The 22,983-nt window shown below is 40.8% G+C and overlaps 2 protein-coding genes across 2 annotated transcripts; one reads left to right on the top strand and one right to left on the bottom strand.

The window, feature by feature from the left end:
• Nucleotides 1-390: 390 nt before the first annotated feature.
• Nucleotides 391-2,988, bottom strand: LOC123739245 (perforin-1-like). Its single transcript, XM_082961519.1, has 4 exons — nucleotides 2,874-2,988; nucleotides 1,267-1,425; nucleotides 764-883; nucleotides 391-662 (listed from the first exon to the last, which is right to left on the bottom strand). The coding sequence occupies exons 2-4, from the start codon at nucleotides 1,417-1,419 to the stop codon at nucleotides 537-539; spliced, it is 399 nt and encodes a 132-aa protein (XP_082817645.1). The 5' UTR covers nucleotides 1,420-1,425; nucleotides 2,874-2,988; the 3' UTR covers nucleotides 391-536.
• A 17,180-nt stretch (nucleotides 2,989-20,168) lies between these two features.
• On the top strand, nucleotides 20,169-22,768 carry LOC145860830 (perforin-1-like). The gene is made up of 4 exons (XM_082961518.1): nucleotides 20,169-20,282; nucleotides 21,734-21,892; nucleotides 22,276-22,395; nucleotides 22,497-22,768. Exons 2-4 carry the CDS (start codon nucleotides 21,740-21,742, stop codon nucleotides 22,620-22,622), a joined length of 399 nt encoding a protein of 132 aa, XP_082817644.1. The 5' UTR covers nucleotides 20,169-20,282; nucleotides 21,734-21,739; the 3' UTR covers nucleotides 22,623-22,768.
• The last annotated feature ends 215 nt before the right edge of the window (nucleotides 22,769-22,983 follow it).

Raw genomic sequence — 22,983 nt, 5'->3', positions numbered from 1 at the left:
TTTAGTTGGAATAGGGTCCAGTATGCAGCTTGAGGGTTTGGAGGCCATGATTATTTTCATCATTGTGTCAAGAGATATAGTACTAAAACACTTTAGTATCTCCCTTGATCCTAGGTCCTGGCAGAGTTGTGTAGACTCAGGACAATGGAGCTTTGGAGGAATACCCAGATTTAAAGAGGAATCTGTAATTTGCTTTCTAATGATCTTTTCCCTCAAAGAAGTTCATAAATGTATTACTGCTGAAGTGAAAGCCATCCTCCATTTGCGAAGGCTGCTTTTTAGTTAGCTTTGCGACAGTTTCAAAAATAAATTTTAAATGTCGATTGGTAAAAAGTTGACATAAAATCTAGTAGAAATATTATCTTTTAATATGCTGTGTACCATCTTCTGAGAAATAAAACAAGTCAGAAACATGATTAAGACAGACTGAGAACATCTTGCTATAAAGCACTTTTTTAATGCTATAAGGAAATGAATACATGAGTGAAAGGGTGACAAAGGTCATAGGTTACAATCTAATCATCAAACAGTTATATCTAGTAGCTGTAGGAGTAGTAGACAGTGCCTCTGTTTAGCTGGCAGGTCTCATTGTGTGTTCCTGGGCGGATGGTGATTCTGCAGGTTCCCATGTGGTGATCTAGTCCGACGACATCATCCCACACCTAATAATAATCTTCCTCCTCATTATATTCATAATAGATGGGATTTAAATAGTGCTTTTCCAGTGCTCAAAGCGCTTTGCATAGTAAGTTGGGAATCTCACCTCGATCGTCAGGACAGAGTTGGGAAGGATGTCAGCAAAGTTGAACTTGTCGGGCCAGACGGGGTTTTCCTGTTTCTCCAGAGTGTTGCTCTGGCCATGAAAGGATGAACCACACCACACCTAAGGAAGATAATGTTGTCAGTAGACTTTAAACTTGTTAAATTATTGTGCATCAAATAGTAAATGACTGTTAATGCATGTACAGTTGGCTCACTTGAATGAGGAACCAGTAAATGCATTTTATAATTCATTTTTAAAAATGTATTACGTCACCTAACAAATAAATGTCAGTGATTGGCTTGTTATGTTCACACATCACTGTAGCCTACTTGATATCCAAACAAATGACAGCTGACCGTCTACTGTTTGATTATTGCTGTGTCTGTTCTTTTGTGTTATGAAGTCTGTAACATTACTATACTTCTGTTTTATCACCCCCCCTGCCCGTCCCTCACTTTATATCAAAGATTTCTTAACTGACTGTTCTGGTTAAATAAAGTCACCTTGACGTAAGGGCTTGGTTTTATGAATAGCCATCGTTTCAGGTTGGCGGCACGAATATCATACACCCTGAGGGGGCCGCCATTCAGGTCACAGTGTACAAGAGCCAGGGTGCATAGCACCAGCAGTCCCAGGGACAGAGAGAGAGAGGCCATGGTTCACTGTCAGAGAGGAGAGGAAGGTATAAACATGTCCATAAGAGCTTGAAACTAACACTACAAACTGTATTCTTCCAGGAGTAAAAAATTGATTTGAAAGATCAGGATATATTATCAGTGTTAAGAGATTAGTCAGTGGAAGAAGACACAGACAGAGAAATTAATGGAAGACAAGAACAATCCTGAATCAGCATAAATACAGGCTCTTATTCAATTGCAGCTATTGGCTCTCCAGAAGTGTTTGATTTCCACACTAGCTTAATAATCTCTTTAGGGATAGGGGGCAGCATTGGGAGGTTTGGATGAAAAGCGTGCCCAGAGTAAACTGCCTGTTACTCAGGCCCAGAAGCTAGAATATGCATATAATTCGTAGATTTGGATACAAAACACTAAAGTTACCAAACTGTTAACATAATGTCTGAGTATAACAGAACTCATATGGCATGCGAAAAATCCAACCAGGAAGTGGGAATTCTGAGGTTTGTAGTTTAAGTGAATGCCTATCGAATATCCAGTGTCAGTTGGGTCAGATTGCACTTAAAGCTTCCACTAGATGTCAGTCTTTAGAAGTTGTTTCAGGCTTCTATTGTGAAAGGGGAGCGAATAAGAGCACGCTAAGCAGATGGCCCAGGTGAATGCCTTTAGTTTAGTCACGTGACTGGCCGTGTGCTCCGTTCCCTTCTAATGAAAACAGCATTGGCCGTTTATTATAAATAGTCAATAATGTTTCAAACAGCCTAAGGATTGATTAGAAACATCGTTTGACATGTTTCTACACCCTCAAATGAAACCTTTTGATTACTGGACTAAACACGCAAACAAAAAAGGAGGTATTTGGACGTAAAGATGAACTTTATCAAACATTTATTGTCCAACATGGAGACCTGGGAGTGCCATCAGATGAAGAGCAAAGGTAAATGATTAAGTTTAATGCTATTGCTGACTTGTGACACCTCTCCTTGGTTGGAAAATGGCTGTATGGTTTTTGTGGCTAGGAGCTGACCTAACAATCACATGGTGTGCTTTCTGAAATCGGACACAGTGGTTGGATTAACAAGAACTTTCTTTAAAATGGTGTGTAATACTTGTATGTTTAAGGAGATCTGTTTAAATTTGGTGCCCTGCAGTGTCACTGGCTGTAGGCCAGGTGTTCCGCTAGCGGAGCCCCCTTCCCAGAAAGGTTAATCCTGGATGGAGGGAGATGACACTTGATATAGAAACTGTCAGTCCCATGATGTTACATTCAGTTCTGACAGCAAACCTGGCTGAGAAGTCATTCAGTGTACTCAACCAAACTGACAATTTCTATATCTGCTATTGTGCCAATCTAAATGCACTTTATTGGAAAGCCCCTCACTGTCTGCAATCGACTGAATCCCAGCCACAGTCTACAGATAAAAGGTAAGATGGTTGCCCACAGAGAGAGAGATGGAAGACTAAGATCGTCTTACCTGGATATTCTTGATCTGGACGTCTGTCTTTCTCTAGTCACCCAACTGCTGATGGTCTTTACTGTGCCATCTAGCTGTTTATAAAGATCTCAGCCCCCCCCACACACCCAGGTGGTATGATGACCCACAGGTGGTACGTAGGACTACTTAACTATACACATTACCCCATAATGACAAAGTGAAAACAGAGACTCTAAATTGAGCTCAGGTGCATTCTGTTTCCTTTGATCACCCTTGAGATGTTTCTACATCTTGATTGGAGTCCACCTGTGATAAATTCAGTTGATTGGACATGATTTGGAAAGGCACACCCCTGTCTACATAAAGTCCCGCAGTTGACAGTGCATGTCAGAGCAGAAATCAAGCCGTAAGATAGAATAAATTGTCCGTAGAGCTCTGAGACAGGATTGTGTTGACCATAAATCACATTTAAGATTCCTGGCACTGAGACCATACACCTTGACTTGAGAGAGAGATGTGGGGGTTAGTACCTTCATGGGAATGTTTTCTCTGTGCAATTATTTATGTCTGAGAGAGAGCGTGGGCTTTTTCTTTGGTGGGAGACACAAGCTGCTCTCTAAGGCCAGATAAGAACCAGACAACAAGTGATGGGAGGGGGGATACTGGAGTCACCTCTCCCTCTCCTTCCGAGCTTGTTCTGTCTCTTTCTCCATCTTCCTCTGGCTCTCTCTGCTCTTGCCTGGAAGTTTATTTGTACGATAACGGCGTGATTCTTTGATAACGCCAAGAGTAGGGGATATCCGTTGTGTGTGTCAGAAGGCGAGCAAGTTGGCAGCAGAAAACACGCACACACACGGCCGACGTGTCAATTACTGCCACTTCTGTGAAAGAAATAGGTCAATTAGAGAGATCTGTGGTTTGGTAGGGGTGACAGGCCTTGGGACATCACCATCACCAAGATTAATATATCAATCAGTTGTGTAATTACCCAATGTGCTGTCACCTTATTGATAACCAGTACTGTAATTATCCAATGGGCTGTCACCTTTTTAATGAATATACTGTGATTATCCAATGGGTTGTCTTGTTGTCACTGATACCTAAGCGTTAAAACAATCTTCTCCACATTGGCCAAGCTCCATCACCTAATCAGTTAGAGACACTGTACTAATTCTCCACCATTTTTTATGAATTCCCAAACGGCTATCAATAACTACCTTGTTTGATTAAAGTCAAATTCTGTCTCTGTAGTGTTGTGGTTGGAGAGGAATACATACACACACACACACACACGGAAGATCCTGAGGAATGACCTCACTGCTCAGTCATGCATGTGGAGACATACCATCATACCATCCTCATTGGCTCATTGTAATCCCAAAATAAATGTGTAGTGATACAAATAAATGTAGCTAGTAGTGGAGGAAGACATTTTATAGATAAAAGTAAAAGTAGCATGCTTTTCTCCTTCCAGAAAACAACAGCTCTTTCAAAGGGGGTGAGGTGGATTTTAAAACACTTCCGTGCTTGAACAAGAAAAGATACTCTTGTGAATCCTCTGCTGAAGTAGGTTTACCTACTAACGATTACAGTTTTTTCCAATTGCTAACACAGTAAAATGACATGCACAGCACAATTATTTAAACTGACACACAGAGAGCAAAACCTCTTCTAAAGTCTCCAAAAGTCTAAACACATTTTCTGCTTTACACACATTTTGCAATTCAAAATGGCACTTTTTAAATGCACTGCACACGGTTCTCTGCATAAGACACAACAATCTGACATAAAGTCACGTGTTTGCCATTTCAAAACACTGCCATTCAAAATGACACTACATGAGCTAATTGGCTAATACATGTGCCTCCTGGCCAAACACCTCAATGGTTAATTGTTACCACTTCAATCAGGAAGTAAGCACTATGAAAAGACCACAGGTGAGCACCTTTTGTTTTACAACAACAATGGACGCCAGTTGCAGAGAGAGGAAGAGGAAGAGGGAGGGTTAGAATGAGAGGGGGAGGAAGAGTGAGAGGTAGGGGTAGAGCTGGTAGAGGAGTTCATGGCCAAAGAAGACAACAACTTTCAAATGAAATCAGAGCAACCTTAGCTGATCATGTCATCAACCATGGGCTGACAATGCGAGAGGCTGGACAGAGAGTGCAGCCCAACTTGAGCCGTTTTACTGGAGTACAGGTATGTAACCAAAATTTCTTTCACACTATGTAGTACACCCCATAGTGGCTCAGTTGGTAGAGCATGGTGTTTGCAACGCCAGGGTTGTGGGTTCAATTCCCACGGGGGACCAGTATGGAAGAAAAAAAATGTATGAAATGTATGCATTCACTACTGTAAGTCGCTCTGGATAAGAGAATCTGCTAAATGACTAAAATGTAAAAAATTGACTGCACTACACGCAACATTGTTTCCCAGTGTACTGGATAACACCATATTGACTGCTTTTGTTTTCAGGGAGTACTGGAAATGGATGCTTATGCAATCCCACATGAGTTCATCTTTATAGATGAGGCTGGGTTCAACCTAGCAAAGACCAGAAGAGGGAGAAACGTCATTGGCCACAGAGCCATTATCGATGTTCCTGGCCAATGTGGTGGGAACATCACAATGTGCGCTGCCATCTCCAATACGCATTGTGTCCTCCACCGTCATGCCAACCTTGGACCATACAACACAGCCCATATTCTCACATTTCTGGACAGACTCCACAACATTCTCATACCACCAGAGCGTATGAATGATGCAGACCATCAAGAACCCAGCACGTTGTAGTATGGGACAACGTGAGCTTTCATCGTGCAGCCCCAGTCCAAAACTGGTTTGCTGACCACCCACCATTTCTCGTGCAATACCTCCCACCATACTCACCATTTCTGAACCCCATAGAAGAGTTATTTTCGGCATGGCGGTGGAAGGTATACGACCGGCAGCCTTTTGTGCGCATGCCTCTTGTGCAGGCTATGGAAGAGGCATGTGATGAGACTGATGTGGGTGCGATTCAGGGATGGATAAGTCACTCAAGGCGCTTCTTCCCTCGATGTCTGGCAAGGGAAGATATTGCCTGTTATGTGGACGAGGCGTTGTGGCCAGATCCAGCTGTGCGGCAAGATGCTGCCTAATTATTTTTCTTGACTCTTATTTTTTTTTCTATATATTTTTTCTGCACATTTTTCTGCAATTTTCTTTTTCAGTTTACTGTTTTTTTTTGTGAGCATATTTTTGTTCAGTCTAATGTAAATATATCTGCTGTGCATACGTTGCACTGACTTGGTTGGTGAAAAATAAAATGTTTCAACAGCATGTGTGTGTATCTGCAAATATTTCTGTGCATCTGAAGAATTTTCTACAATTTGAACTATTTTAGTATTATAGCAAAGCATACTAAAGATGAGAGTGCTTTTCATTATGCCCAACAGTGTGTAGTTGGTTAGACAAAAATCTGGTAATATGAATGAAGTGTGTGCCATTTCGTGCAAACGTTTGATTTTGATAATGCTATATGTTGTTTTGGTTGCAGTGCTTCATTTTGCAGTTTGGGTGTGTGGTTTTGTTAAGTATTTTGATAAAACCAGCCTAGTTTGCAAAATTGTGTTTTAGCAATTGGGAAAAACTGTAACACTCTACTCAACCTCTCGACCACTCATTAGTTTCCCGGTTACTGAGATCTATTTTATTCACTGGGAGATTCTCATTTGGGCAAAAGTCTGTCCTCTGTAAGTCGTTCTGAATGAGAACGTCTGCTGAATGACTAAAATGTAAATGTAATGCTCTGCTCTCAGATGTTTTCCTGTTCAAGAACCTCCATTAGATAGTCAACAGAAACCACCTGATGTTGGAAAGCAGTCTCTACTCTGAGGTGCTTTGTGGACACGGTTCCTGATCTAGACCCGTATTCATGAAGCGTGTTCATAACAGTTTGACTTTTTAGATCATATTGAAGCAGATTGTTCTGGACTGGGAAAACCTGATCTTTGATCAGCACTCCTAATCTGCAACACTTTATGAATAAGGGACAGGTCTCCGCTGATCTGAAAGCAGTGGTGGAAAAAGTACTCAATTGTCATACTTGAACAAAAGTAAAGATGCCTTAATATAAAAAGACTGAAGTAAAAGCGAAAGTCGCGCAGTAAAATACTTCTTGAGTAAAAGTCTAAAGGTATTTGGTTTAAAATATACTTATGCATCAAAGTAAATGTAATTTCTGAAACATACTGAAGTATCAAAAGTATAAATCATTTCTTATTCCTTATAGCATGACAGACGTAGGTTTACCATGTTGAGAAATAAGGTGATGAAAGAAATCAGACAGGCCAAGGCAAACTTTTTTATTAACATAATTGGTGAGGCAAAGGGAAATTCTAAATTGATCTGGGAGAATCTAAAAAAGTTAACAGGGAAAGACAATAGTAACACCGCAAAATGACTAGAAATCATGGTGAATAACAATCTAACACAGGATGCAGTTGAAATAGCAATAGCCTTCAATTCCTACTTTATTGACTCTGTCAAGGTACTGACACAGAACCCCTCCACTGGTTTATTGGGCTCAGTGCTAGTGAATGACGCTCAACCTGTCTTCATCATAAGGGAGGTTTCTGAGTCAAAGGTGAACAAGGTGATTAGCTCACTAAAGAACTCTAAATCCAAAGATGTGTTTGGGCTGGACTCTACCTTTCTTAAAAACGACAGTCACTCATTGGCCCCATTACTAAGGTCACCAACACATCTATTGGTCTGGGGGTGTTTCCAAGGGTATGGAAGTCAGCCATAATAACGGCCATCTTTAAATCGGGCGACCCTGCTGATGTGAGTAACTACAGGCCCATTAGTATACTACCTGTAGTGTCGAAGGTTGTTGAAAAGTGTGTAGCAGAACAACTGATTTCCCACCTCAACAACAGCCCCTTCACATTACACTCCATGCAGTTTGGCTTCAGAGCGAAACACTCCACAGAAACGGCCAACTGCTTTCTTCTGGAAAATGTGAAGTCCAAGATGGACAAAGGGGGCGTTGTTGGGGCTGTGTTTCTGGACCTAAGGAAGGCTTTCGATACTGTTAACCATGAGATTCTCATCACAAAATTGTCCAAGTTCAACTTTTGCCCCGATGCCTTGAGATGGATGAAATCATACCTTGAAGGCAGAACTCAGTGTGTCAGAGTGAGCAATGAGCTGTCGCCCACTCTTAGCTATGATGTGGGCATGCCCCAAGGGTCAATACTGGGGCCCCTCCTGTTCAGCCTGTACATTAATGATCTGCCTTCCGTCTGCACTGGGTCTGAAGTTCAAATGTATGCAGATGATACAGTGATATGTGCATGCAAAGAGCAAACAACAAGCTGCACAAGAACTCACTACTGTAATGGTCCAGGTTACAAAGTGGCTCAGTGACTCGTGTTTGCATCTCAATGTGAAAAAAACAGTTTGCATGTTCTTCACAAAGAGGGCAACAGATGCTACTGAGCCAGATGTCTATGTGTCAGGGGAGAAGCTCCAGGTGGTATCTGATTTTAAGTACCTTGGAATCATACTTGATTCCAACCTCTCTTTTAAAAAGCATGTGAAAAAAGTAATTCAAATAACCAAATTCAACCTAGCTCATTTCCGATTTATACGAAATTGTTTGACCACAGAGGTAGCAAAACTGTATTTCAAATCGATGATACTCCCCCACTTAACATACTGCTTGACTAGTTGGACCCAAGCTTGCTATACAACATTAAAACCTATTCAGTCTGTCTACAAACAGGCTCTCAAAGTGCTCGATAGAAAGCCCAATAGCCATCATCACTGTTACATCCTCAGAAAGCATGAGCTCCTGAGTTGGGAAAATCTTGTGCAATACACCGACGCATGTCTTGTATTCAAGATCCTAAATGGCCTAGCTCCTCCTCCACTCAGTATTTTTGTAAAACAGAAAACCCAAACACATGGCAGCAGATCCACAAGGTCTGCCATGAGAGGTGACTGTATAGTTCCCTTAAGGAAAAGCACCTTTAGTAAATCTGCTTTCTCTGTGAGAGCTTCCCATGCCTGGAATACACTGCCATCAGACACACATAACTGCACCACATATCACACTTTCACAAAATGCATGAAGACATGGCTAAAGGTCAATCAGACTTGTGAACATAATCCCTAGCTGTGTATTGCCGCTTTCCATGTTGTCTGTTGTCTGTAGCTTGTGAGGTGTGGAAACACTTTGTTGCTCTTATGGATTTTGTCTTGTTGCTTTTTGTTCTATGTTTCTCTGTCTGTATGCTACGTCTTGCTTGTCCTATGTTGCTCTGTCTGTATGCTACATCTTGCTTGTCCTATGTTGCTCTGTCTGTATGCTATGTCTTGCTTGTCCTATGTTGCTCTGCGTGTGCTCACTGTTCAATGATTGTCTATATTGTAATTGTTTTTAATAACCTGCCCAGGGACTGCGGTTGAAAATTAGCCGGCTGGCTAAAACCGGCACTTTTACTGAAACGTTGATTAATGTGCACTGTCCCTGTAAAAATAAAAAACTCAAACTCAATATATCAAGCCAACCAGATGGACGGCACAATTTATATGTATTTTTGGGATAGCCAGGGGCACACTCTAAAACTCAGACATCATTTACAAATAAACATTTGTCTTTAGTGAGTACACCAGAGCAGAGGCAGTGGGGATAAGTTATCTTGATAAGTGTGTGAATTTGACCATTTCCCTGTGCTGCTAAGCATTCAACATTTAATCAGTACTTTGGGGTGTCAGGGAAAATGCATGGAGTAAAAAATACATTATTTTCTTTAGGAATGTAGTGAAGTGAAAGTTGTAAAAAATATGAATAGTAAAGTACAGTACAGATGCTCAAAATAACTACTTAAGTAGTACTTTAAAGTATTTTTTTACTGAAGTATTTTACACCACTGTTTGAAAGGCAACACTGACCACCTAGCTCATTAGTCCTACTCTGAGAAGCTTTGGAATCCTAGCCAGCAGTTCTCTATACAACAGCGCCCCCATCTGGTGTGATGAAGTCATATTTTTGTTGTTGTTGCTCATTTATTTCACCTTTATTTAACCAGGTAGACTAGTTGAGAACAAGTTGTCATTTGCAACTGCGACCTGGCCAAGATAAAGCGTAGCAATTCGACACATACAACCGCACAGAGTTACACATGGAATAAAACAAAATAAAAAAAATACAGTAGAACAAAATGTCTATATACAGTGAGTGCAAATGAGGTAAGTTAAGGCAATAAATAGGCCATGGTGGCGAAGTAAGTACTATATTGCAATTAAACACTGCAATGGTAGATGTGCAGAAGATGAATGTGCAAGTAGAGATACTGGGGAGCAAAGGAGCAAGATAAATAAATAAATAAATAAATACAGTATGGGGATGAGGTAGGTAGATAGATGGGCTGTTTACAGATGGGCTATGTAAAAAGTGTAGTGATCTGTGAGCTGCTATGACAGCTGGTGCTTAAAGCTATTGAGGGAGATAGTCTCCAACTTCAGAGATTCGTTCGTTCCAGTCATTGGCAGCAGAGAACTGGAAGGAAAGACGACCAAAGGAGGAATTGGCTTTGGGGGTGACCAGTGAGATATACCTGCTGGAACGCGTGCTACGAGTGGGTGCTGCTATGGTGACCAGTGAGCTGAGATAAGGCGGGGCTTTACCTAGCAGCGACTTGTAGATAGCCAGTGGGTTTGGCGACGAGTATGAAGCGAGGGCCAACCAACGAGAGCGTACAGGTTGCAATGGTGGGTAGTGTATGGGGCTTTGGTGACAAAACGGATGGCACTGTGATAGACTGCATCCAGTTTGTTGAGCAGAGTGTTGGAGGCTATTTTATAAATGACATCACCGAAGTCGAGGATCGGTAGGATGGTCAGTTTTACGAGGGTGTGTTTGGCAGCATGAGTGAAGGCTGCTTTGTTGTGATATAGGAAGCCGATTCTAGATTTAATTTTGGATTGGAGATGCTTAATGTGAGTCTGGAAGGAGAGTTTACAGTCTAACCAGACACCCAGGTATTTGTAGTTGTCCACGTATTCTACGTCAGAGCCGTCCAGAGTAGTGATGCTGGACGGGCGATCAGGTGCGGGCAGTGATCGATTGAATAGCATGCATTTAGTTTTACCTGCGTTTTAAGAGCAGTTGGAGGCCATGGAAGGAGAGTTGTATGGCATTGAAGCTCATCTGGAGGTTAGTTAACACAGTGTCCAAAGAAGGGCCAGAAGTATACAGAATGGTGTCGTCTGCGTAGATGTGGATCAGAGAATCACCAGCAGCAAGAGCAACATCATTGATGTATACAGAGAAGAGAGTCGGCCCGAGAATTGAACCCTGTGTCACACCCATAGAGGCTGCCAGAGGTCCGGACAACAGGCCCTCCGATTTGACACACTGAACTCTATCAGAGAAGTAGTTGGTAAACCAGGCGAGGCAATCATTTGAGAAACCAAGGCTGTCGAGTCTGCCAATAAGAATGTGGTGATTGACAGAGTTGAAAGCCTTGGCCAGGTCGATGAATAAGGCTGCACAGTAATGTCTCTTATCGATGGCGGTTATGATGTCGTTTAGGACCTTGAGCGTGGCTGAGGTGCACCCATGACCAGCTCGGAAACCAGATTGCATAGCGGAGAAGGTACGGTGGGATTCGAAATGGTCGGTAATCTGTTTGTTGACTTGGCTTTCGGGGGGGGGGGGGGGGGGGGGTCATATGTAACTGTAAGTATAACAGATGGTTCCCTGACGTTGTGGGTTCCCATGCTGATGGTGATGCTGCAGCTTAGCTTCCCACCATGTCATCCCAGGTTGGATCCTTAAGATAGCATAAGGACTTAATTATCAACATGGGGAAATGTTGTATTTATCTGAAATGCTGATTATGAAAGAAGGCCAAACCTTAGAATAACAAAAAGGTATATTATGCTCAGGTTTAAGCACAAAAATTGTATACTGTCGTTGACTATCATTAAATGTGAAGACTGTATATTATTCTCTGTGTAATTTTATTACGTGATTAAACTAATCATGTACATTTAATTGACTAGGAAGTCGGGGCACCACGGGAAAATATTTAAAGTGTCTCTTTTTCCCGAATTAACTCTTCAGATATGAAAATATCTTATCGATTACTGTCACCTATTGATGTATCATCACCTCATGTCATATTCTGAATGTCGCAAACCCTTGGATGTCTGCACCAACCCTAGCATAGATCTTGAATCAGCGATATACAAAATCGGTTTAATTATTTACGAACTAATCAAATCAAAGAATTACATAAACACTCCCACAATTAGTTAACACAAGTTTAACTGCATGATACAAAGGAAATGTCCCTAGCGGACGAAACCGATATGACAGCTTGGTAGACAAAGGAAAGGCGGTGGGGACCGCTCAATAGTGGGAAACTCATACTTGATAACTACACTCATAGAAATTGCTTTGAATATGAACAACCACTCATTTGAAAATAAGTTGCAATTTACATATTTATGAGCATATGTCTTCTCTGTGGTCGCCGGTCCTTCTGCTGGAGAGTGACAGAAAAGTCTCTGGTTGCGTCCCTTAAGAGTCACAGTCTGTCAAAGTTATAATGGACACTTCAGAGTACCATTCGGAACTGTTCTTAGATCGGCTGCGTTTACCAGACTAAAAGTATTTAACCTGTTATGGCTAGGGGGCAGTATTTTCACGGCTGGATAAAAAACGTACCCGATTTAATCTGATTATTACTCCTGCCCAGAAACTAGAATATGCATATAATTATTAGCTTTGGATAGAAATCACTCCAAAGTTTCTAAAACTGTTTGAATGGTGTCTGAGTATAACAGAACTCAAATGGCAGGTCAAAACCTGAGAGATTCCTTTACAGGAAGTGGCCTGTTTGACCATTTATTGTCTTTCTTTGACATCTCATTCCAAAACTTAGGATCTCTGCGGTAACGTGACACTTCCCGCGGCTCCAATAGGCTCTCAGAGCCCGGGAAAAACCTGAATGTCGTCATTCCAGCCCCAGGATGAAACACATTATCGCCTTTCTCAAGTGGCCGATCAAGGGACAGTGGGCTTAGGCGCGTGCACTGGCCGCCCCCGTCTTTCTGTTTTTTCCTCTGTTTACCAAAAAGGAGATTCCCGGTCGGAATATTATCGCTTTTTTACGAGATAAATTGCATAAAAATGTATTTTAAACAGCGGTTGACATGCTTCGAAGTACGGTAATGGAATATTTAGAATTTTTTTGTCACGAAATGCGCCATGCGTGCGACCCTGATTTACCATTTTGGATAGTTTCTGGAACGCACAAACAAAACGCCGCTATTCGGATATAACGATGGATTATTTTGGACCAAACCAACATTTGTTATTGAAGTAGCAGTCCTGGGAGTGCATTCTGACGAAGACAACAAAAGGTAATCAAACTTTTATAATAGTAAAGCTGATATTGGTGAGTGCTAAACTTGCCGGGTGTCTAAATAGCTAGCCCGTGATGCCTGGGCTATGTACTTAGAATATTGCAAAATGTGCTTTCACCAAAAAGCTATTTTAAAATCGGACATATCGAGTGCATAGAGGAGTTCTGTATCTATAATTCTTAAAATAATTGTTATGCTTTTTGTGAACGTTTATCGTGAGTAATTTAGTAAATTGTTAGTAAATTCCCCGGAAGTTTGCGGGGGGTATGCTAGTTCTGAACGTCACATGCTAATGTAAAAAGCTGTTTTTTGATATAAATATGAACTTGATTGAACAAAACATGCATGTATTGTATAACATAATGTCCTAGGTGTGTCATCTGATGAAGATCAAAGGTTAGTGCTGCATTTAGCTGTCTTCTGGGTTTTTGTGACATTATATGCTAGCTTGAAAAATGGGTGTCTGATTATTTCTGGCTGGGTACTCGGCTGACATAATCTAATGTTTTGCTTTCGTTGTAAAGCCTTTTTGAAATCGGACAGTGTGTTTAGATTAACGAGAGTCTTGTCTTTAAAATGCTGTAAAATAGTCATATGTTTGAAAAATGGAAGTTTTCGGATTTTAGAGGAATTTGTATTTCGCGCCACGCCCATCATTGGATATTGGAGCAGGTGTTCCGCTAGCGGAACGTCTAGATGTAAGAGGTTTTAAACATTATGAAAATCCATATTTTCATTTAGAAGGCTAACATCACATTTAATATTTTCACAAATAGTTTCATATGTAATCACATACGTTACACAGCATTTAGATGTAAACCCCATCATTGAAAAGTTGACACAACCAAAGACACAGTAATGTGTGTTCTGCCCTTCATGAGATCACCAAATGAAACAAACTCGACATGACTGTCCCTTAATAACCTCTCTAGGGTAGGTAGGACGGTATCCCATTTTAAAGATACACTTCTCGTTAATCCAACCACATTGTCCGATTTCAAAAAGGCTTTATGCAAAACATTAGATTATGCTAGGATAGCACCAACACAAAAAAAACGCACAGCCATTTTCCAAGCAAGGAGAGGCGTCACGAAAACCAGAAATACAGCTAAAATTAAGAACTAACCTTTGATGATCTACATCAGATGGCACTCATAGGACTTCATGTTACACAATACATGTATTTTTTCCTCGATAAAGTTCATATTTATATCCAAAAACCCCATTTCACATTGGCGTGTAATGTTCAGAAATGTATTGCCTCCCAAAACTTCCGGTGAATGAGCACATCAATTTATAGAAATACTCATCATAAACGAGGATAAAATAAACAACTGTTATTTAAAGAATTACAGATAAACTTATCCTTAATACAACCGCTGTGTTAGATTTTTTTTTAAATGTAAGCACACTTTGCAATAATCTGAGTACAGCGTTCAGACACGAAACCAAACCCGCCATTTTGTGGCGTCAACAAATCTCAGAAACATAAATATTGCATTACCTTTGATCTTCGTCAGAAGGCACTCCCAGGTCCACAATAAATGTTGTTTTGTGCAATAAAGTCCATCATTTATGCCCAAAAACCTCCTTTTTGTTGGCGCGTTCTGCCTACTACTCCAAATGATGGAAGAGCGTGGAAAATGGCACGACGAAAAGTCAAAAAAAGTTTTATTTATATTCGTAGAAACATGTCAAACGATGTATAGCGTCAATCTTTAGGGTGTTTTTAACCTCTTACATCTAGATGTTCCGCTAGCGGAACACCGCTCCAATATCCAATGATAGGGCGTGGCGCGAATTACAAACTCCTCGAAAATCCGAACTCTTCCATTTTTCAAACATATGACTATTTTACACCATTTTAAAGACAAGACTCTCCTTTATCCTCTATGGGCTAGGTGGGACGCAGGCGTCCCACCCGTGGTGCACTCCATCAACAGCAGGTGCATTTCAAGAGCGGCAAATTTGAATCCAAATAAATGTCAAAATTCAAATTTTTCAAACATACAACTATTTTACACCCTTTGAAAGATAAACATCTCCTTAACCTCTATGGGACCGGCGGGACGAATTCGTCCCACCTACGTAACATCCACTGCCAGCCTGTGGCGCGATTTTCAAAATCTTCAAAATCCTATTACTTCAATTTCTCAAACATATGACTATTTTACAGCCATTTAAAGATAAGACTCTCGTTAATCTAACCACACTGTCCGATTTCAAAAAGGCTTTACAACGAAAGCAAAACATTAGATTATGTCAGCAGAGTACCAAGCCAGAAATAATCAGACACCCATTTTTCAAGCCAGCATATAATGTCACCAAAACCCAGAAGACAGCTAAATGCAGCACTCACCTTTGATGATCTTCATCAGATGACAACCCTAGGACATTATGTTATACAATACATGCATGTTTTGTTCAATCAAGTTCATATTTATATCAAAAACCAGCTTTTTACATTAGCATGTGACGTTCAGAACTAGCATACCCCCCGCAAACTTACGGGGAATTCGCTTACATTTTACTAAATTACTCACGATAAACGTTCACAAAAAGCATAACAATTATTTTAAGAATTATAGATACAGACCTCCTCTATGCACTCGATATGTCCGATTTTAAAATAGCTTTTTGGTGAAAGCACATTTTGCAATATTCTAAGTACATAGCCCAGGCATCACGGGCTCGCTATTTAGACACCCGGCAAGTTTAGCACTCACCATAATCATATTTACTATTATAAAAATGTCATTACCTTTTGTTGTCTTCGTCAGAATGCACACCCAGGACGTCTACTTCAATAACAAATGTTGGTTTGGTCCAAAATAATCCATCGTTATATCCGAATAGCGGCGTTTTGTTCGTGCGTTCCAGACACTATCCGAAATAGTAAAGAAGTGTCGCGCGCTTGGCGCAATTCCTGACAATAAAATTCAAAGTATTCCATTGCCGTACGTGGAAGCATGTCAACCGCTGTTTAAAATCAATTTTTACGTCATTTTTCTCGTAGAAAAGCGATAATATTCCGACAGGGAATCTCCTTTTCGGCAAACAGAGGAAAAAATCCCAAAGGCGGGGGCGGTCGGGGTCACGCGCATAAGCTAGTGTCTCTTGATGGGCCACTTGAGAAAGGCGATAATGTGTTTCAGCCTGGGGCTGGAATGACGACATTCTCTTTTTTCCCGGGCTCTGAGAGCCTATGGACGACGTGGGAAGTGTCACGTTAGAGCAGAGATCCTTAGTAAATGATAGAGATGGCAAAGAAGTTCCAGAAATGGTCAGACAGGCCACTTCCTGTAAAGGAATCTCTCAGGTTTTGACCTGCCATTTGAGTTCTGTTATACTCACAGACACCATTCAAACAGTTTTAGAAAATTTAGGGTGTTTTCTATCCATATGTAATAAGTATATGCATATTCTAGTTACTGAGTAGGAGTGGTAACCAGATTAAATCGGGTATGTTTTTTATCCAGCCGTGTCAATGCTGCCCCCTAGCCCTAACAGGTTAATCTAACCACGTTTTACGATTTCAAAAAGGTTTTACGGCGAAAGCATAAATTTAGAGTATGTTAGGACAGTACATTTACAAGAGTTGTGTGTAATGTTGTGCCAATTCAAAGACAGGCGTCACCAAAACCATAAAACAAGCTAAAATGATGCACTAACCTTTTACAATCTCCATGAGATGACACTCCTAGGACATTATGTTAGACAATGCATGCATTTTTAGTTCTATCAAGTTCATATTTATATCCAAAAACAGCGTTTTACTATGGCATTGATGTTGAGGAAATCGTTTCCCTCCAATAACCGGCAGTCAAGTCAGCATCACAAATTAAATAATTAAAATTAGAAAACATTGGTAAAATATTATATTGTCATTTAAAGAATTATAGATTTACATCTCTTGAACACAATCAACTTGCCAGATTTAAAAATAACCTTACTGGGAAATCACACTTTGCAATAATCTGAGCACTGCGCCCAGAAAAATACGCGTTGCGATACAGACTAGCCGCCATGTTGGGGAGATCTAAAATCGAAAATACTATGTAAATAATCCATTACCTTTGATTCTCTTCATCAGATGTCACTTCCAGGTATCACAGGTCCATAACGAATGTAGTTTTGTTCAAAAAAGCTCATCATTTATGTCCAAAAATCTCCGTCTTGTTAGCACATGATCTAAGCCCGCCGGACTTCACTTCATGAACGAGGGGAAAAAATATATTTACGTTCGTTCAAACATGTCAAACGTTGTATAGCATAAATCATTAGGGCCTTTTTTAACCAGAACATGAATAATATTCAAGGTGGACGAATGCATACTCTTTTATAACGTATTGGAACGAGGGTACCCAACATGAACTCGCGCGCCAGGTGTCTAATGGGCCATCATCGTTCCATGGCTCTTGTTCGGTCAGATCTCCCTCCAGAAGACTCAAAACACTTTGTAAAGGCTGGTGACATCTAGTGGAAGCAATAGGAAGTGCCAAAATATTCCTCAGCCCCTGTGTTTTTCAATGGCATAGGTTTAAAGGTAATACAACACATCGGGTATCCACTTCCTGTCAGAAAATGTCTCAGGGTTTTGCCTGCCAAATGAGTTCTGTTATACTCACAGACACCATTCAAACAGTTTTAGAAACTTTAGAGTGTTTTCTATCCATATATAATAAGTATATGCATATTCTAGTTACTGGGTAGGATTAGTAACCAGATTAAATCGGGTACATTTTTTTTATCCAGCCGTGCAAATGCTGCCCCCTAGCCCTAACAGGTTAACTAACCCCACTGTCCGATTTCAAAAAGGCTTTACAACGAAAGCAAAACATTAGATTATGTCAGGAGAGTACCCAGCCAGAAATAATCACACACCCATTTTTCAAGCTGGCATATAAATGTCACAAAAACCAAAACCACAGCTAAATGCAGCACTAACCTTTGATCTTCATCGGATGACACTCCTAGGACATTATGTTATACAAGACATGCATGTTTTGTTCAATCAAGTTCATATTTATATAAAAAAAAAAAGAAGCTTTTTACATTAGCATGTGACGTTCAGAACTAGCATTCCCACCGAACACTTCCGGTGAATTTACTAAATTACTCACGATAAACGTTCACAAAACACAGAACAATTATTTTAATAATTATAGATACAGAACTCCTTCATGCAATCGCGGTGTCCGATTTTAAAATAGCTTTTCAGTGAAAGCACATTTTGCAATATTCTGAGTAGATAGCCCGGCCATCACAGGCTAGCTATTTTGACACCCACCAAGTTTGGCACTCACCAAACTCAGATTTACTATAAGAAAAATTGGATTACCTTTGCTGTTGTTCGTCAGAATGCACTCCCAGGACTTCTACTTCAACAACAAATGTTGGTTTGGTTCCAAATAATCCATAGTTATATCCAAATAGCTGCGTTAGTTCTTGCGTTCAAGACACTATCCGAAGGGTGACGCGCCGGCGCATATCGTGACAAAAAAATTCAAAATATTCCATTACCGTACTTCGAAGCATGTCAAACGCTGTTTAAAATTAATTTTTATGCAATTTTTCTCGTAAAATAGCGATAATATTCCGACCGGGAGACGTCGTTTTCGTTGAAAGACTGAAAATGTAAAATGGACTTCACGCGCGCCTGTTTCATTGTTCTCAGATCGACCACTATCCAAATGCGCTACTGTTTTTCAGCCAGGGACTGCAGAGTCATCATTCAACATTCTGGCGCCTTCTGAGAGCCTTAGAAAATGTCACGTTACAGCAGAGAGCCTCTGTATTCAATAAAGAGGCTATAGAAGGCCAAGAAATGGTCAGAGAGGGCACTTCCTGTTTAGAATCTTCTCAGGTTTTGGCCTGCCATATGAGTTCTGTTATACTCAGACACCATTCAAACAGTTTTAGAAACTTTAGGGTGTGTTCTATCCAAATCAAACAATTATGCATATTCTAGTTTCTGGGCAGGAGTAATAACCAGATTAAATCGGGTACGTTTTTTAACCGGCCGTGAAAATACTGCCCCATATCCTAAACAGGTTAATAAGGTGACAGCCCATTGGGTAATTACACAACTGATTGATATATTAATCTTGGTGATAGTGATGTCCCAAGGCCTGTCACCCCTACCAAACCACAGATCTCTCTAATTGACCTATTTCTCTCACAGAAGTGGCAGTAATTGACACGTCGGCCGTGTGTGTGCGTGTTTTCTGCTGCCAACTTGCTCGCCTTCTGACACACACAACGGATATCCCCTACTCTTGGCGTTATCAAAGAATCACGCCGTTATCGTACAAATAAACTTCCAGGCAAGAGCAGAGAGAGCCAGAGGAAGATGGAGAAAGAGACAGAACAAGCTCGGAAGGAGAGGGAGAGGTGACTCCAGTATCCCCCCTCCCATCACTTGTTGTCTGGTTCTTATCTGGCCTTAGAGAGCAGCTTGTGTCTCCCACCAAAGAAAAAGCCCACGCTCTCTCTCAGACATAAATAATTGCACAGAGAAAACATTCCCATGAAGGTACTAACCCCCACATCTCTCTCTCAAGTCAAGGTGTATGGTCTCAGTGCCAGGAATCTTAAATGTGATTTATGGTCAACACAATCCTGTCTCAGAGCTCTACGGACAATTTATTCTATCTTACGGCTTGATTTCTGCTCTGACATGCACTGTCAACTGCGGGACTTTATGTAGACAGGGGTGTGCCTTTCCAAATCATGTCCAATCAACTGAATTTATCACAGGTGGACTCCAATCAAGATGTAGAAACATCTCAAGGGTGATCAAAGGAAACAGAATGCACCTGAGCTCAATTTAGAGTCTCTGTTTTCACTTTGTCATTATGGGGTAATGTGTATAGTTAAGTAGTCCTACGTACCACCTGTGGGTCATCATACCACCTGGGTGTGTGGGGGGGGCTGAGATCTTTATAAACAGCTAGATGGCACAGTAAAGACCATCAGCAGTTGGGTGACTAGAGAAAGACAGACGTCCAGATCAAGAATATCCAGGTAAGACGATCTTAGTCTTCCATCTCTCTCTCTGTGGGCAACCATCTTACCTTTTATCTGTAGACTGTGGCTGGGATTCAGTCGATTGCAGACAGTGAGGGGCTTTCCAATAAAGTGCATTTAGATTGGCACAATAGCAGATATAGAAATTGTCAGTTTGGTTGAGTACACTGAATGACTTCTCAGCCAGGTTTGCTGTCAGAACTGAATGTAACATCATGGGACTGACAGTTTCTATATCAAGTGTCATCTCCCTCCATCCAGGATTAACCTTTCTGGGAAGGGGGCTCCGCTAGCGGAACACCTGGCCTACAGCCAGTGACACTGCAGGGCACCAAATTTAAACAGATCTCCTTAAACATACAAGTATTACACACCATTTTAAAGAAAGTTCTTGTTAATCCAACCACTGTGTCCGATTTCAGAAAGCACACCATGTGATTGTTAGGTCAGCTCCTAGCCACAAAAACCATACAGCCATTTTCCAACCAAGGAGAGGTGTCACAAGTCAGCAATAGCATTAAACTTAATCATTTACCTTTGCTCTTCATCTGATGGCACTCCCAGGTCTCCATGTTGGACAATAAATGTTTGATAAAGTTCATCTTTACGTCCAAATACCTCCTTTTTTGTTTGCGTGTTTAGTCCAGTAATCAAAAGGTTTCATTTGAGGGTGTAGAAACATGTCAAACGATGTTTCTAATCAATCCTTAGGCTGTTTGAAACATTATTGACTATTTATAATAAACGGCCAATGCTGTTTTCATTAGAAGGGAACGGAGCACACGGCCAGTCACGTGACTAAACTAAAGGCATTCACCTGGGCCATCTGCTTAGCGTGCTCTTATTCGCTCCCCTTTCACAATAGAAGCCTGAAACAACTTCTAAAGACTGACATCTAGTGGAAGCTTTAAGTGCAATCTGACCCAACTGACACTGGATATTCGATAGGCATTCACTTAAACTACAAACCTCAGAATTCCCACTTCCTGGTTGGATTTTTCGCATGCCATATGAGTTCTGTTATACTCAGACATTATGTTAACAGTTTGGTAACTTTAGTGTTTTGTATCCAAATCTACGAATTATATGCATATTCTAGCTTCTGGGCCTGAGTAACAGGCAGTTTACTCTGGGCACGCTTTTCATCCAAACCTCCCAATGCTGCCCCCTATCCCTAAAGAGATTATTAAGCTAGTGTGGAAATCAAACACTTCTGGAGAGCCAATAGCTGCAATTGAATAAGAGCCTGTATTTATGCTGATTCAGGATTGTTCTTGTCTTCCATTAATTTCTCTGTCTGTGTCTCTTCTTCCACTGACTAATCTCTTAACACTGATAATATATCCTGATCTTTCAAATCCATTTTTTTACTCCTGGAAGAATACAGTTTGTAGTGTTAGTTTCAAGCTCTTATGGACATGTTTATACCTTCCTCTCCTCTCTGACAGTGAACCATGGCCTCTCTCTCTCTGTCCCTGGGACTGCTGGTGCTATGCACCCTGGCTCTTGTACACTGTGACCTGAATGGCGGCCCCCTCAGGGTGTATGATATTCGTGCCGCCAACCTGAAACGATGGCTATTCATAAAACCAAGCCCTTACGTCAAGGTGACTTTATTTAACCAGAACAGTCAGTTAAGAAATCTTTGATATAAAGTGAGGGACGGGCAGGGGGGGTGATAAAACAGAAGTATAGTAATGTTACAGACTTCATAACACAAAAGAACAGACACAGCAATAATCAAACAGTAGACGGTCAGCTGTCATTTGTTTGGATATCAAGTAGGCTACAGTGATGTGTGAACATAACAAGCCAATCACTGACATTTATTTGTTAGGTGACGTAATACATTTTTAAAAATGAATTATAAAATGCATTTACTGGTTCCTCATTCAAGTGAGCCAACTGTACATGCATTAACAGTCATTTACTATTTGATGCACAATAATTTAACAAGTTTAAAGTCTACTGACAACATTATCTTCCTTAGGTGTGGTGTGGTTCATCCTTTCATGGCCAGAGCAACACTCTGGAGAAACAGGAAAACCCCGTCTGGCCCGACAAGTTCAACTTTGCTGACATCCTTCCCAACTCTGTCCTGACGATCGAGGTGAGATTCCCAACTTACTATGCAAAGCGCTTTGAGCACTGGAAAAGCACTATTTAAATCCCATCTATTATGAATATAATGAGGAGGAAGATTATTATTAGGTGTGGGATGATGTCGTCGGACTAGATCACCACATGGGAACCTGCAGAATCACCATCCGCCCAGGAACACACAATGAGACCTGCCAGCTAAACAGAGGCACTGTCTACTACTCCTACAGCTACTAGATATAACTGTTTGATGATTAGATTGTAACCTATGACCTTTGTCACCCTTTCACTCATGTATTCATTTCCTTATAGCATTAAAAAAGTGCTTTATAGCAAGATGTTCTCAGTCTGTCTTAATCATGTTTCTGACTTGTTTTATTTCTCAGAAGATGGTACACAGCATATTAAAAGATAATATTTCTACTAGATTTTATGTCAACTTTTTACCAATCGACATTTAAAATTTATTTTTGAAACTGTCGCAAAGCTAACTAAAAAGCAGCCTTCGCAAATGGAGGATGGCTTTCACTTCAGCAGTAATACATTTATGAACTTCTTTGAGGGAAAAGATCATTAGAAAGCAAATTACAGATTCCTC

Source organism: Salmo salar, chromosome 15, assembly GCF_965601325.2.
Source record: "Salmo salar chromosome 15, fSalSal1, whole genome shotgun sequence".
NCBI lineage: Eukaryota > Metazoa > Chordata > Actinopteri > Salmoniformes > Salmonidae > Salmo > Salmo salar.
The sequence above is the reverse complement of the archived record's forward strand: the minus strand, read 5'-3'. Positions and strand labels throughout refer to the sequence as shown.